Raw genomic sequence first — 13,583 nt, forward strand, 5'->3', positions numbered from 1 at the left:
CTCACTCTTTCTTGTTTCTGTCTTGTCTCTTTTGAAATCAGTTTCCTCTCCTTCCAGTGACCATCCTTCAGGGCCAACATTCTGGCTTCCCTGTTTGAGGACAGCTTCAATGATAGCCATCTTCTGCTGCAGTTTCTTTAAGTTGTTTTGCATAGCATCCCTTTGCTACAAACAGAAAAGAACAAAACACAGGCTTGCCTCAGATAACTTTTCATCAATGAACAGAGAATAAAACATTCAGAAGTGAGACACAGAGAATTTCACATGGAGAAGTGAGAAAGAAAACTTATTAATTATGGTGCTTTTCCTGAGAGGTCTGCATGACACTTATATAGTATTTTATTGGGCTGTTGGTTTGATCTCTGAGCTTTGCGATTTGGCTGCAAACATTTCGTCTCCATTTAGGGGGACATCTTCAGTACACTTTGAATTGTGCTTGTCTGTCAGAGCACTGGCCTTTAAATACCTTTTGTGTGATGTAAATTGGTGTGGGTGTTATTTGTCCAGATGTTTCTGAGTTATGGTTTGGTTTCAGGCTATTTGATTGGCTGGTTGTTGTTGTTGGGTCATAATCTTTAGTGTTTAAGTATCATCTGTGTGATGCAAATGGTATTTGTTCATTTAGTTGCCTTTGAGTCATAGTCTGGTTTTGGGTTCTGTTTGTTCCCCAAGCTTTGAGCATTTGTATATAAATATTTAAGACTTTTGTGCTTTTCTGTGCTTTCCTTTCCTACATCTTCTGAATGTTGTTTGAGTTTTTCTTTTTTCTCATCTCTGCCCACCTCATTGTTTTGTTTTCTTGGGATTTATGATTGGTTTTGGGTTGTAGAGATTCTGAAGATTGGTCACCTTCCCCCCTCAATTTTAGTTTAAAGCCCTCCTGATGAGTTGGGCCAGTTTTTTTCCGAGTGCATTTTTCCATGAGGTGCAGCCCATCCCTTGCCAAGAGTCCTTTGCAAAGGAAATGAAGTCCATGATCCAGGAAACCAAAGTTTTTTTGGAGACACCAACTCTTTAGCCAATAGTTTCTTTATAGAATTCTTCTTTCCCTCAATGGGTGTTGGCCTTTCATTGGGAGTACTGATGAGAACACTACTTGTGCTCCTAGCTTAACTTTATTGCCTAGTTGTATGTAGTCTCTCACTATTGTACTCAGGTTGCTTGTTGTGCCATTCGTCCCAATATGGAGGAGGAGGAAGGGGTAGTAATCTATAGGCCTAATTATTTTGATTAGGTTCTCAGCCACATCTTTGATTTTTGCTCCAGGGAGACAACATACAGTACCTCACTGGAATGTATGTCCAGTCTGCAGATGGATGATTCCGTTCCTTTGAGGATAGAATCTCCTATTACCAACACTCGCCTTCTTTTGGGGGTGTGTGTGAAGTCTGGGGTGCTTGTCTGTTTATCTCTGGTGTGTTTGTTGCTGTGACTTTTTTAGGGATGTTTGAAGTGATTTTTTAAAGAGATATTTGAAGTTATTTTCTTGCTAAGTGCCTGCATGTTTTTTTTGAGGGGAAGGTTGTGGGTTGTGGGTTTTGTTGTATATGTGTTTCTTGCAGGCAGACAGTATTGACATTAGTTGTTTTGAAGTTTCCCCTCTTCTTCATTTCCAGCATCGTTCTCAGAATCAGGAAGTTCTTTGTCTATTGAGTCCTGAATAGTTAATCTTTCATATAGATAGGAGGTCTTTTTACTCGTACTGATCGGGTTTTTTTCATTTCCAAAAAACTTCCAGAATTTTCTATCTGCATCTAATTTATATCTTAGTACAACTGTAATCCACAGCAGAAAGATAGTTGGATAGTAAAATCCAAAACAATAATACATGTAGTCCTTGGCTTACAATAGTTCATTTAGTGACCATTTGAAATTATAATAGGACTGAAAAAAGTGACATGACTATTTTTCATATTTGCAACCATTGCAAACCCCCCATGGTCATATGATCAAAATTAGGCTGCTTGGGTAACTGACTCATATTTATGATGGTTGTAAAGTCCTGGGGTCAAGTGATCACACTTTGCGACCTTCTGATAGCAAAGTCAATGAAGAAGCCAGATTCACTTAATAACTGGGTTACTAACTTAACAACTGCAGTGATTCACTTAACAAATGTCTCACTTAGTAACAGAAATTTGGCGCTCAATTGTGGTTGTAAGTCAAGGACTACCTGTTCAGTAATGGTCTTCCAACAGCAGACCCATCGCCACTGTAACTGAATCTACTGACCTTGCTATTATCTCCTGTTTTTGTCATTCTATCCACCTTTTCCTGTACCAGAATCTTTCCCAGAGAGCTGGGTCTTTGCATAGTATGTCCAAAGTAGGATTGTTTGAGCCTGGTAATTTGTACCTCAAGTGAGATCTCAGGGTTGATTTGCTCAATGATCCATTTTTTTCTTTTCTTCACTGTCCATAGTATGTCATGAATTGGACTAACACTGACTTCAAAAGCCTCAATATCCTAACTATCTTGCTTCTTTGTAAGTCATAAATCTTAGTAATTTAAAATATAATTTAAAATTTATTATATTGATATAAAATGCATTATATTTCAGGTGCAGACTCCAATGGAAATGATAGCATTTTAGTCTTTGAGGCAAATAAATGTCCATACTGAGCAATCAAAACATGCTTTACTATATTGCACTGTTGTTTATTAGACAAAGAAAATTCTAGCTGAAGTCATGAAATTCCTTAAAATAATCATTACAAAATAATAGATTTAAAGTAACTATTTCTCCTTGTTCATACTTTCCCCTATTTACTTGGAATATATACTTACCACCTATTTTTAAAATAAATTTCTCCATAAATTTAAGCCTTCATCAGATTCAGCATCAAAATCCAATCTACACCTCAACAGAGCCCAAATACCTGCTTACAAACCAGAACATAAAAAGACCCTTTTTGCTGTATGTTGATCCAAATAACTGTTAAGATTTTAAAAGAATCCCACAGGAAGTAAATTAATTATTCTTTTCTCACTTAATCTTATAACCTGAGTATTTTCCAAATTTTTCAACCACCTATATCAAGTTAGGTAATGAGGTATAAGAATGACCTAATATTGCCAAATAACATCAGCAAATAAAAATAATTAGAATCTGCTAGCATATGGCTTCCACCCGCCTTCTCATGTAAACCAGACAATAAATATGACTAGATGAGCTAATTCTACTTTATTGTACATTTATAGTAGCAAAATCATGCAAGTCTAAAAGTACAAGCCTTCTGATGCCAGTTTTAACCAGCTGATCAATTAGGAGAAATTCTTCCTAAATTTCTTCTACTAACCAATAAGCCACTGAGAGCTCCCCACTTCTTGCTTGATCATTTCCTTGGAAGCATTTTTTCCCTTGTCTCTCAGGGTTATTCTCACATACTAGTTCCAGAATTGAGTAAAAAGTAGTAGAAACGGTAGACAACCTGAGATGCCATATTGTAATTCAATTCATCCTGAGTCAATTCAATTCAATCTGAGTCAATTCAATTCAATTCAATTCATCCTGAGTCAATTCAATCTGTTATTAATTTTGCCATTGATTGAAAATAATAAATTGCACATCATTGTACAAGGTAAAAATTCATACCTACAACTATTTGCTGTAGAAAATTAATCTGAATCTTGTCAAAAGCTTTTTAGCATTCAAAGATATTAATAGATCATAATCCAATTTATTCTGAGCCATATCCAGAATACAATTAATAAGTAAAAATTATCTGATGCTTATCTACTTTTAATCAATTGACTGAAATGAAATTATGTATTATAACACTCTCTGCAATTACTAACCAACAAAGCAATTAATAGTTTAATATCCAAATTATTAACTTGCATAGAATTTAGAACTTCATCTAGTTTTAAAATCAGCATCATATATGTCTCATAAAATGATAAAGGCAATTTTCTGAATTTAAATGATGATAGACTCTAAAAATGTTGGGTACAAGAAATCTCTAAATGGTTTATATACCATTCAACAGAGAAGCAATTCAGATCAAGGATTTTCTTGTTTTTCATCAAATGTCTGTAATATTGCTTGTGGTTTCAAAAGAGTTTTCAAAACATCAGTAAAGTCCTATGATAATGGGTGAATATGATTTGCTTTAAAAAAAGCAACCATTTGATGTTGATCAGCCATTTCATCAAGTTTATATAATTGCTTGTAGAATTGAAAAAAAAGTAAATTGATAAATTTGGGTTTGCAATTTTCTTTTGGCCATTATTTATTAAAATTTCACAATTATATTTTTATGCTAATGTGTTAAATATTTAAACAATATTTTTACTACATTCCCAATATTTTAATTATATTTTTTTAACTTTAATAATCTAACTTTAATTTTCAGGCCTGGCAAAAACTTTACAGCTCAGATTAATCCAATACAGTACACAGAGGATGGCTTCAAACTGAAGGAAATCATAGGAGTGAGGTTTCACTTATCTCAGTGTGGCTTCTTCAACATGTGGCCCTGTTGAAGAAAGTCTTTCACCTTACAAGGATTTTAAATTCATGAAAATTATAGGATGTCTACTAGAAAATCATAGATTTTATATCAACTTTCAGGGAAACACGGTTGATGGAGAACCTAAAGAAGCAGACTCCCTCAAGACAGTGTTAGCTCCTATGCTGATTAACATATACACCAATGACCAACTATTGCCAGAAGCTATTAGAAGCTTTGCCTATATCGAAGATCTGGCAACAGACGCACAGAGCATAACTTTTTAGACTATCAAGAAAAAACTGACTCTAATGACTACACTCTGAACCTGATGACTACATAAGGCAGTGTGTTAGCTCCTGTGCTATTTAACATATACACCAATGACCAATTATTGCTAGAAGCTACTAGAAGCTTTAGTTATGTTGATGAACTGACAAAAGGCCCAGAGGAAAAACTGACCCTAATGACCACTCTGAACCTGATGACTATATACTACAGGGATAACTAGCTGAAGCCAAACTGCTAAAACACAACTTTGTACTTTATAAGTCAAGGACAACCTGTATATCTAATAAACTTGCTAAAGTGTTTTTGGTAAAGTAAAATGATTTTATAGTAGCATAACATTGAAAGGAATTTTGGAGGTAATCAATTTCAGTCATGCTCTCAAAACCAGTCTATAGCATAGCATTCCAACATATGGCCTTCCTCTCTTAACACATTCCCAGTGAAAAAGAGTTCACTAAGTTGTTAATCTGTTAAACAATTAGTATCATTAGGGAATTTTTCCCAAAGTCTAACCCAAACCACCTTCACTACAATTTCTACAACTGATTTTCATTTGTTCCACGTCTTGTCCTTTGGGCAACAGAAAATACAAACTTTTCTTTGAGTTAACCAATCCTTATGGGTTAGTCTCCTTTTCTTAAGAAAGCAAAGTAACTGTCATAGGAATTGATTATAGGTATAAAAAAGCACTAATAATAAATAAATGTCAGTTCCCAGGACAAAAACAGATGAACACTGGATCAGAAGATAGAAAAAAGATATTCTGGGGAACCATGTAAACACAAATAACAAAATGCAAGTTCATCTCCTATGAACTGAACAGCTAATGTTCAGTTTTGTTTTTATTCTGACACTGGAGAAGTAAATCTAACAACATAGTAGCAATAGCACTAGCACTTAAACTTATATACTGCTTCACAGTGCTTTACAGCCCTCTCTAAAGCGGTTTACAATCTGGGTCCTCATTTTACCAACCTCAGAAGGATGGAAGGGTGAGTCAACCTTGAGCCAGTGAGAATTGAACTCCTGGAGTGAGCAGTGAGCTTGCAGTACTGCATTCTAACCACTGCACCACCACGGCTCTATAGTACTGTACCTGTTAAAGCATACAGTACATATGCTACATATGATGTTGAAATTTATCAGTCCTTCGATATCTAATAAATTGCAACAACTTGCCCAAATAGCTGGCCTGCCCACTTCTAGCTTTTTGATTAAGTGCCATCTAGTAATTGTTAACTCTTAGACCACAGATAAATTTTCTCCATAATGATCCATCCCCTGATCTTACAGATCTAATGGTACACTGTAACTGATTGTGTCTTCTATTTCCTTCCATTTTTCTCAGCATTAAAGCCATCTCCATTTGTTTACTTTCTTGACTGTCCATAGCATTCTCTGGAGTCTTAACCAACACCAAAGTTCTAAAATATAGCTTGCACTATTCTGATCTTTGTAGATATAGACACATCACAACCTCCAAATAGCTTCTCCAAGGCCTTCATAGAGTGCTAATTTGCTCAGTGTTTCTTGGCTGTTTGTTCCTTTATGGTTGATCCTAAAAGGCAGAAACACTCCACCACTTCAATATCTTTACTATCATTTCTAAGGCTAGTTGTTCTGCCCAATGTCAACAGTTTGCTTTTTTTACATTTAATTTTAGTACTATTTTTTCACTGTACTCTTTGTCTTATTATTACATTTTGCAGATCCTTTGCATTTTCAACTACCAGGGTAATGTCATCAGCATCGCATGGGTTATTGATGCTTCTTCCTCCAGTTTTAAAATCCTGCTCATCTTCTAATTCCCCTTAATATATAGGGAAAATATTCAGCATTGTCACACTATTTTGTCAGCCTGCCTGTCTTATCATGTTCTGTCCATACTGTGGTTTTCTCATGAGGGTCTCTTACATTTCTGAGCATGTTTCAGAGTTTATAGTAATTGACATAATTGAACTCCTTTCTATAATTAATGAAGCAAATATTAACTTCTTTCTGACATTCCTTGAATTCCTATCTCAATTATCCAGTATGTATCAGCAATAAAAACTTCTAGCTTGGAAACAGTTTTCATCCTTGTAATTTCCACCCTCTTTAAATGTTTGCAAAGTTATTTGCCAGATTAAAACATTAAAATTAAAGTACAGTACTAGTAACCTGTACCCCACATGTCATTCCTGAAGCACCTTAATATGGGCAAAATGGTTACTTTTTGGTAATCTACAGGTAATCCCCGAGTTATGGGCATTCACTTAGCGCCCATTCGAAGTTATGCGAGAAGTGCCCCCTACTGTTTATGAGCAAGTCCTGAAATTATGAATGTTGCAGCACCGTGGCAGTTGTTCGCCCTTACAAACAACTGCAGAGGCTCTGCAACATTCCCCCATTCCCCCTGCTCCCCACAACTGTTTCCCCCTCCCATCCTGCCGTGCCGGACTCACTTACCTTGCAAAGATCCGTCTTCTCTCTGCCGCAGTTTCTTTTCCTTTGAGGGAGAGGAGTTGATAGAAGCTCATGGGTGCTGTAATATTGCATGAGTTCAAGCACCCATCCGCTTTAGCAGAGAATGGGTGCCTGAACTCTCATGAGATCACGGACTCCAGAAACTTTCATTCTTGGCACGGAAAATGTTTGTGATGCCTGTCTCCTGCTCCCCCCCCCAACTTCTTTCTGCCACCACTGGGACACTTTTCACTCAGATGGAGACCTAACGGAGACTGTGTTCTGTCCCAGCCTACGTCAGTTCTTGTTATGCTCACAAGGAGAAACTCCTCTTCCAAGAAACAGGCAGGAACCACAAGAAAAAACCAATCCCTTTTATTCTCACAGACCTGAGTCAATGTCCAAGGCAAACAAACACAGACTACAGAAACTCGATCCTCAACACGAACGATTGCCTTCGGCAACCCGCACCTCCCACACCTTCCCTTTTATAATTCAGCCAAGGTGTGGCTTCCTAATGCTTTCTCCTTTGCCTTTGGAGCTGCCCCATTGCATTCCTCTGTTCTACTCGCTTCTCTTGCCTGCGCTTTCGCGCATCCGGGATTTGTCCCAACTGTTCTTCATCACTGTCCAACTCAGGCACCCAGCACAGCTTTGTCTCAGCCTGAGCATGAATAGAGGGGCCAGGCTCCTCGTCTGACTGTAAGTCTTAGAACTCCTCAGAGCCATCCTCTGATTCTAATGTCACTCCAGGCCCCTCCTCCTCATCTGATTCCTCAGACAGCTACCAGATACACTGGCTGGCGAGGAATCACAACACTATCCCGCATCGCAGAACCCTTCCCCTGGGTCTGCCGGGCCGGATGCGGTCGTGAAGGGAACTGTTCGTGGAACACTGTCACCAAGGCAGGAGCATGGACAGTGGTCGCATCCTCCCAGGTGAACTCCTCCGGTCCATAGCCCTTCCACTCAATCAAATATTGAAATCAGTCTTTCAGCCAGTGGGAGTCTCGAATACTCGCGATCTCATACTCGGGAGCGCTGTCTCCATCATGTTGTTCTGGTGGGATGTTCTGATTTTCGGAGTGGACACGCCGGTTGTTCTGGGACCAACAGAGACCGGTGAAAGACCGGATGCACCCGTAATGACTGTGGCAAAGTTAACCGATAAGCAACCGGGTTGATGGCGGATTCGATAGGGAATGGTCCTAGGTACCGATGGTCTAGTTTCTTGGCAGGCGGTTTGACGGCAGGTTCCTGGTTGACAGCCATATCCGATCTCCCACCGTTAATGTAGACATATCTCCCCTTGACCTATTGGCAACCTTCTTGTAATCCACCTTGGCCTTATCTAATTGTTGCCGCACCAATTGATGGATAGCCCATAACTCAGTCAGATATTCGTTAGCTGCAGGAACTGGCGAGTCGAACTGCGAGAGGGGAAAAAGCTGGGATGATACCCCACATTGGCCAGGAACAGTGTCATGTGCATGGAGGTGTGCTGTGAGTTGTTAAACGCGAACTCAGCTACCGCAAGATAGTCCACCCAATTGTCCTGTTGCTGATTCACATAACAGCGCAAGTATTATTCTAGGATTCCGATTACGTTCTCAGCCCTGCCATCAGTTTGCCGATGATGTGCTGACGATAGGCAGATTTTTATGTCTAGGGCCTTCATCAACCCCTTCCAGAAACAGGCTGTAAATTGAGCCCATCTAGCTGAAACGACCCTATCAGGGAAGCTGTGCAGCCGGAAAAACCTGCTGGATGAACATGAGAATGGTGATGTGGGCTGACAGCAAGCCATGGCAAGGAATGAAATGCGCCATCTTGGTCAGCATGTCCACCATCACAAATACCATCATGAAGCTAGAAGACAGGGGCAAGTCCATCAAGAAGTCCATGGACACTGCTCCCCAGGGTCTTTTGGGCATCAGCAAGAGCTGAAGTAAACCTGGTGGGCCCTGCCTACACTGTATACAAGACATGACGTAGGCCTGGACATTGTGTCGTACTCAGGGCCACCAGAATGTACGGGAGACCAAGTTCAGTGTCTTGAACAGGCCAAAATGCCCCGCCACCGGATTATCATAACATTGGCTGAGAATGAGCCCTCTGAGTGGCCCTCCTGGAACACAGAGCCAATCACGATATTTCAGGAGTCCATCCGTGATGGTCCATGGGGAGTCTGGCCTCAACTCTTCCCTTCGTTGAGTCACCCACACATCATGTTGTTGTGCCTCCCTAATCCAAGCCCGTATATCTATTGGATCCCAAACGGCAGAGAAGGACTCTACGGGGAGAACTGTCCTGGGCAGACGCTTGTCTTCTGTACGGGAATATTCTGGCTTCCTTGACAGAGCATCCGCTTTTTGTTTGCGACCGCTTGGTATGTAGGTAACACGGAAATTGAACCTAGCGAAGAAGAGAGACCACTGAATCTGTCATTGGTTCAATTTCTGGGCGGTCTGCAAGCTTTCCAGATTCTTGTGGTCCGTCCGGACTTCAATTTGATGCCGAGCCCCTTCCAAATGATGCCTCCAGGCCTCAAACGCCACTTTGATGGTCAGTAGCTCCTTCTCCCAGATGGTGTAGTTGTGTTCGGCCGGATTCAGTTTCCGCAAGTAGTGCGCACAAGGGAGGAGGGCACCACCGGGCACATTAGCGTGGAGTAACATCGCTCCAATGGCAATGTCGGAGGCATCCACTTTCATGACAAATGGCCGTTGCGGGTCAGGATGTTTCAAGATGGGTTCCTTTATGAAGGCTTCCTTTAAAGCCTGGAAAGCCTGTTGCTCCAAGGTATCCTAATGAAACCGGGTCTTTTTCTACAGGAGCTGAGTGAGGGGCGCAGTCATGGAAGCAAAACCGGGGATGAAGGTTCTATAGTAGTTGGCGAACTCAAGGAGTTGCTGGACATCTTTAATGTGACGTGGGGACTGCCAATTACACAGAGACTCGACCTTGCTCAGCTCCATGGCGATGCCCTCAAGAGAAATGCGATGACTGAGGAAATCAATGGTCATTTGATAGAATTGGAATTTCTCCAGTTTGGCATACAAACGACGATCTCGGAGCCATTGCAGGACCTGACGGAGATGCTGGTGGTGCATCTCCTATGAAGGGGAGTAGATCAGAATGTCATCCAAATAGATCACAACAAACTGATCTAACAGATCCCAGAATATGTTGTTCATGAAGTGTTGAAAAACTGAAGGGGCGTTGGTCAGCCCAAACGGCATCACTATATACTCGAAGTGCCCGTACCGGGTGCCAAACACTGTCTTCCACTCATCACCTGACCAAATCCTAATGAGATTGTAGGCTCCTCTCAAGTCCAATTTCATGAAGATTTTTGCCTCACGGAGCCGTTCCAGAAGTTCAGGGATGAGGGGCAGCGGGTATTAATTACGTACCGTAATGGCATTTAATTTTTGATAGTCACAGCAAAGCCTCAATTCTCCGGACTTCTTTTTACAAAGAGCACTGGTGCAGACACTGGTGAAGACAAGGGCTGAATAAAACCCTGAGCCAAATTTTTGTCTAGAAAGCCCCGCAAAGTCCCAACTGGGGGTCCAACATGGAATACAAACGCCCCACTGGGAGAGGCATGTCAGGAACTAAGTCGATGGGGCAGTCATATGGCCTATGCGGGGGCAGTTGATCCGGCTCAGTCTCGCTAAACACACGAGCGCATGTCACCAGTTCGGAGGGCAGGGAGACCCCTGGGGGACTCACCACCTGGCCGGCACAGACTTGGCAGGTGTGGTCCACACACTGTAAACTTGGAAAGGTAACCAAGTTCTGGGACCAATAAATCTGCGGGTCATGTGTTTGGAGCCATGCCAATCCCAAGACCACAGGGAAATGCAGGTTGGAGATTATGTAAAACTGAATAGCCTCCTCATGCGAGCTGATGGCCATACCCAACGGTTGCATGGCGGCCTTAATTGGCCCAGACAGGAGCACTTGGCCATCAATAGTCTCTACTAACAGAGGCAGTTCCATCGGGCATTGGGGAACAGCCCATTTGGCCACAAATGCTGCGTCCATAAAGTTTGTGGTGGCCTCAGAGTCGACCAAAGCATGTACCGGAATCCCTTGTAGCTTCCTGGGGAGGGTCAAGCATGCCACCAGTATCAAATGCTGTTGAGATCCAAGTGCAGCATCCGAAGGACGTTGCTCGATGTTGGGGGAAGCCTGACCCAAAACGTCTTTTAGGTCGGGTTTGGGGCGTTTCCTGACAGATGAGCTTGCTTTCGCGGGGCAGGCTCGGTAGCTGACACCCCTTGTCGCTTCTTGGGGCAGAAGGCGGCCAAATGCCCAGGGTCCCCACAGTAGAAACACAACCCCCCCTGGAGTCGGCAGAACTGGAGTCTCATGCATAACTGGGGTCTCTGGGGTGGCACGATGACTCCTACGCTGCTGCAGCCAAGCATCAATCCGCAAACAGAGATGGATCAACCCATTGAGGTCTGGGGGAACATCGACATGGGCCAGCTCGTCCAACAGCTCCTCTAACAAGCCATCCTGGAAAGCGTCCATGAGTACAGCTTCGCTCCAGGCTGAATCCTGGCTAAGCAGTTGAAACTCACTGATATATCACTGTAAAGGGCGCCGGCCCTGCCTCACAGCTTTCAGGCATCGGGTAGTGGTCTGCGTCTTAATGGGGTCCTCATACATAAGATGCATTTAGTCACAAACCCCCCCAAATTATCCAACAATGGATTAGGCTGGGCTAGCAGAGGTGTGCCCCAACGAGCTGCAGCATCAGAGAGGAGGCTGATCATAAACCCCATTTTATCATGGTCAGTGGGGAAGTCAGCTGCTCTCAGGCTGATAAAGAGCTGGCATTGGCCCAAAAAAGCTGGAAACATCTCCGGAGTGCCATCAAATTTGTCAGGCACTGCAACTGGACACTTCCTTCGGGGTTGTGGAGCAGCAGGAGCGGAGGCTTGAAGCTAAGCAACTTGAGCTGCCAGCAAAGCCAGCTGCTGGGAGAGCTGGGCATTCTCCACCTGTAACTGCTCCATGGTAATAGGGGGTAGAAGGCCGAAGGCAAACTGTTCTGTCCCAGCCTATGTGAGTTCTTGTTATGCTCACAAGGAGAAATACCTCTTCCAAGAAACAGGCAGGAACCACAAGAAAAAACCAATCCCTTTTATTCTCACAGACCTGAGTCAATGTCCAAGGCAAACAAACACAGTCTACAGAAACTCGATCCTCAACACGAACAGTTGCCTTCGGCAACCCGCACCTCCCACACCTTCCCTTTTATAATTCAGCCAAGGTGTGGCTTCCTAATGCTTTCTCCTTTGCCTTTGGAGCTGCCCCATTGCATTCCTCTGTCCTACTTGCTTCCCTTGCCTGCACTTTTGTGTATCCTGAATTTGTCCCAACTGTTCTTCATCACTGTCCAACTCAGGCACCCAGCACAGCTGTGTCTCAGCCTGAGTGTGAGTAAAGGGGCCAGGCTCCTCGTCCGACTGTAAGTCTTGGAGCTCCTCAGAGCCTTCCTCTGACTCTAATGTCACTCCAGGCCCCTCCTCCTCATCTGATTCCTCAGACTCAGCTGCCAGATTCACTGGCTGGCAAAGAATCACAACAGACTGGGAGCTTCGTCTGCGTGCAAATGGGATGCTTGCAAACGGAGTGAATTGCAAAATGTTTGAGCGCCTATGGGAAGCTTGGAAGGGAGTGAATTGCTCCGTTTCCAAGTGTCCCATTTGAACACAGACAAAACTCCCAGTCTCCATCCGGGTGAAAAGTGTTTGAGCACCTATGGGGCACTTGGAAATGGAGTGATTCACTCTCTTCCAAATGTCCCATAGGTGCTCAAACATTTTTCACCCTGATGGAAACCTGATGGAGACTGGAAGCTTTATCTGCGTGCAAATGGGGCACTTGGAAACAGATTTGCAAATGGGATGCTTGCAAACGGAGTGAATTGCAAAGTGTTTGAGCACCTATGGGAAGCTTGGAAGGAAGCGAATCGCTCCGTTTTCAAGCACCACATTTGCATGGAGACAAAGCTCCCAGTCTCCATCCGGACAAAAAGTGTTTGAGCACCTATGGGGCACTTGGAAATAGAGTGATTCACTCCCTTCCAAGCATCCAATTGGTGCTCAAACACTTTTCACCTGGATGGAGACCTGATGGAGACTGGAAACTTCATCTGCAAAAGAGAATGGGTGCCTGAACATGCGCAATATTATGGCACCCAGGAGCTTCCATGGACTCTCCTCTTCCTCAAAGAAACAGCGGCAGAGAGGAGGCAGATATTTGCAAAGTAAGTGAGTCCAGCGTGGCAGGGAGGGAGAAGCATGAGGTATCTTAGTGGGTCGGGGAGGCCTTGGGGGCTTGTTCCATCACTAGGCCCCCCATCGTCTTGCCCAC

At 42.8% G+C, this 13,583-nt stretch overlaps 1 protein-coding gene across 1 annotated transcript in view; it reads right to left on the bottom strand.

Annotated features, from left to right (window-relative positions):
- Nucleotides 1-13,583, bottom strand: part of BRCA1 (BRCA1 DNA repair associated) — a 101,408-nt gene that overhangs the window by 21,493 nt on the left and 66,332 nt on the right. Inside the window, exon 10 of the mRNA XM_029283784.1 lies at nucleotides 6-165. Coding sequence (XP_029139617.1) covers nucleotides 6-165 — 160 coding nt within the window. The remainder of the gene's footprint in view (nucleotides 1-5; nucleotides 166-13,583) is intronic.

Source organism: Protobothrops mucrosquamatus, unplaced genomic scaffold, assembly GCF_001527695.2.
Source record: "Protobothrops mucrosquamatus isolate PMUCROS unplaced genomic scaffold, P.Mucros_1.0 scaffold227, whole genome shotgun sequence".
NCBI lineage: Eukaryota > Metazoa > Chordata > Lepidosauria > Squamata > Viperidae > Protobothrops > Protobothrops mucrosquamatus.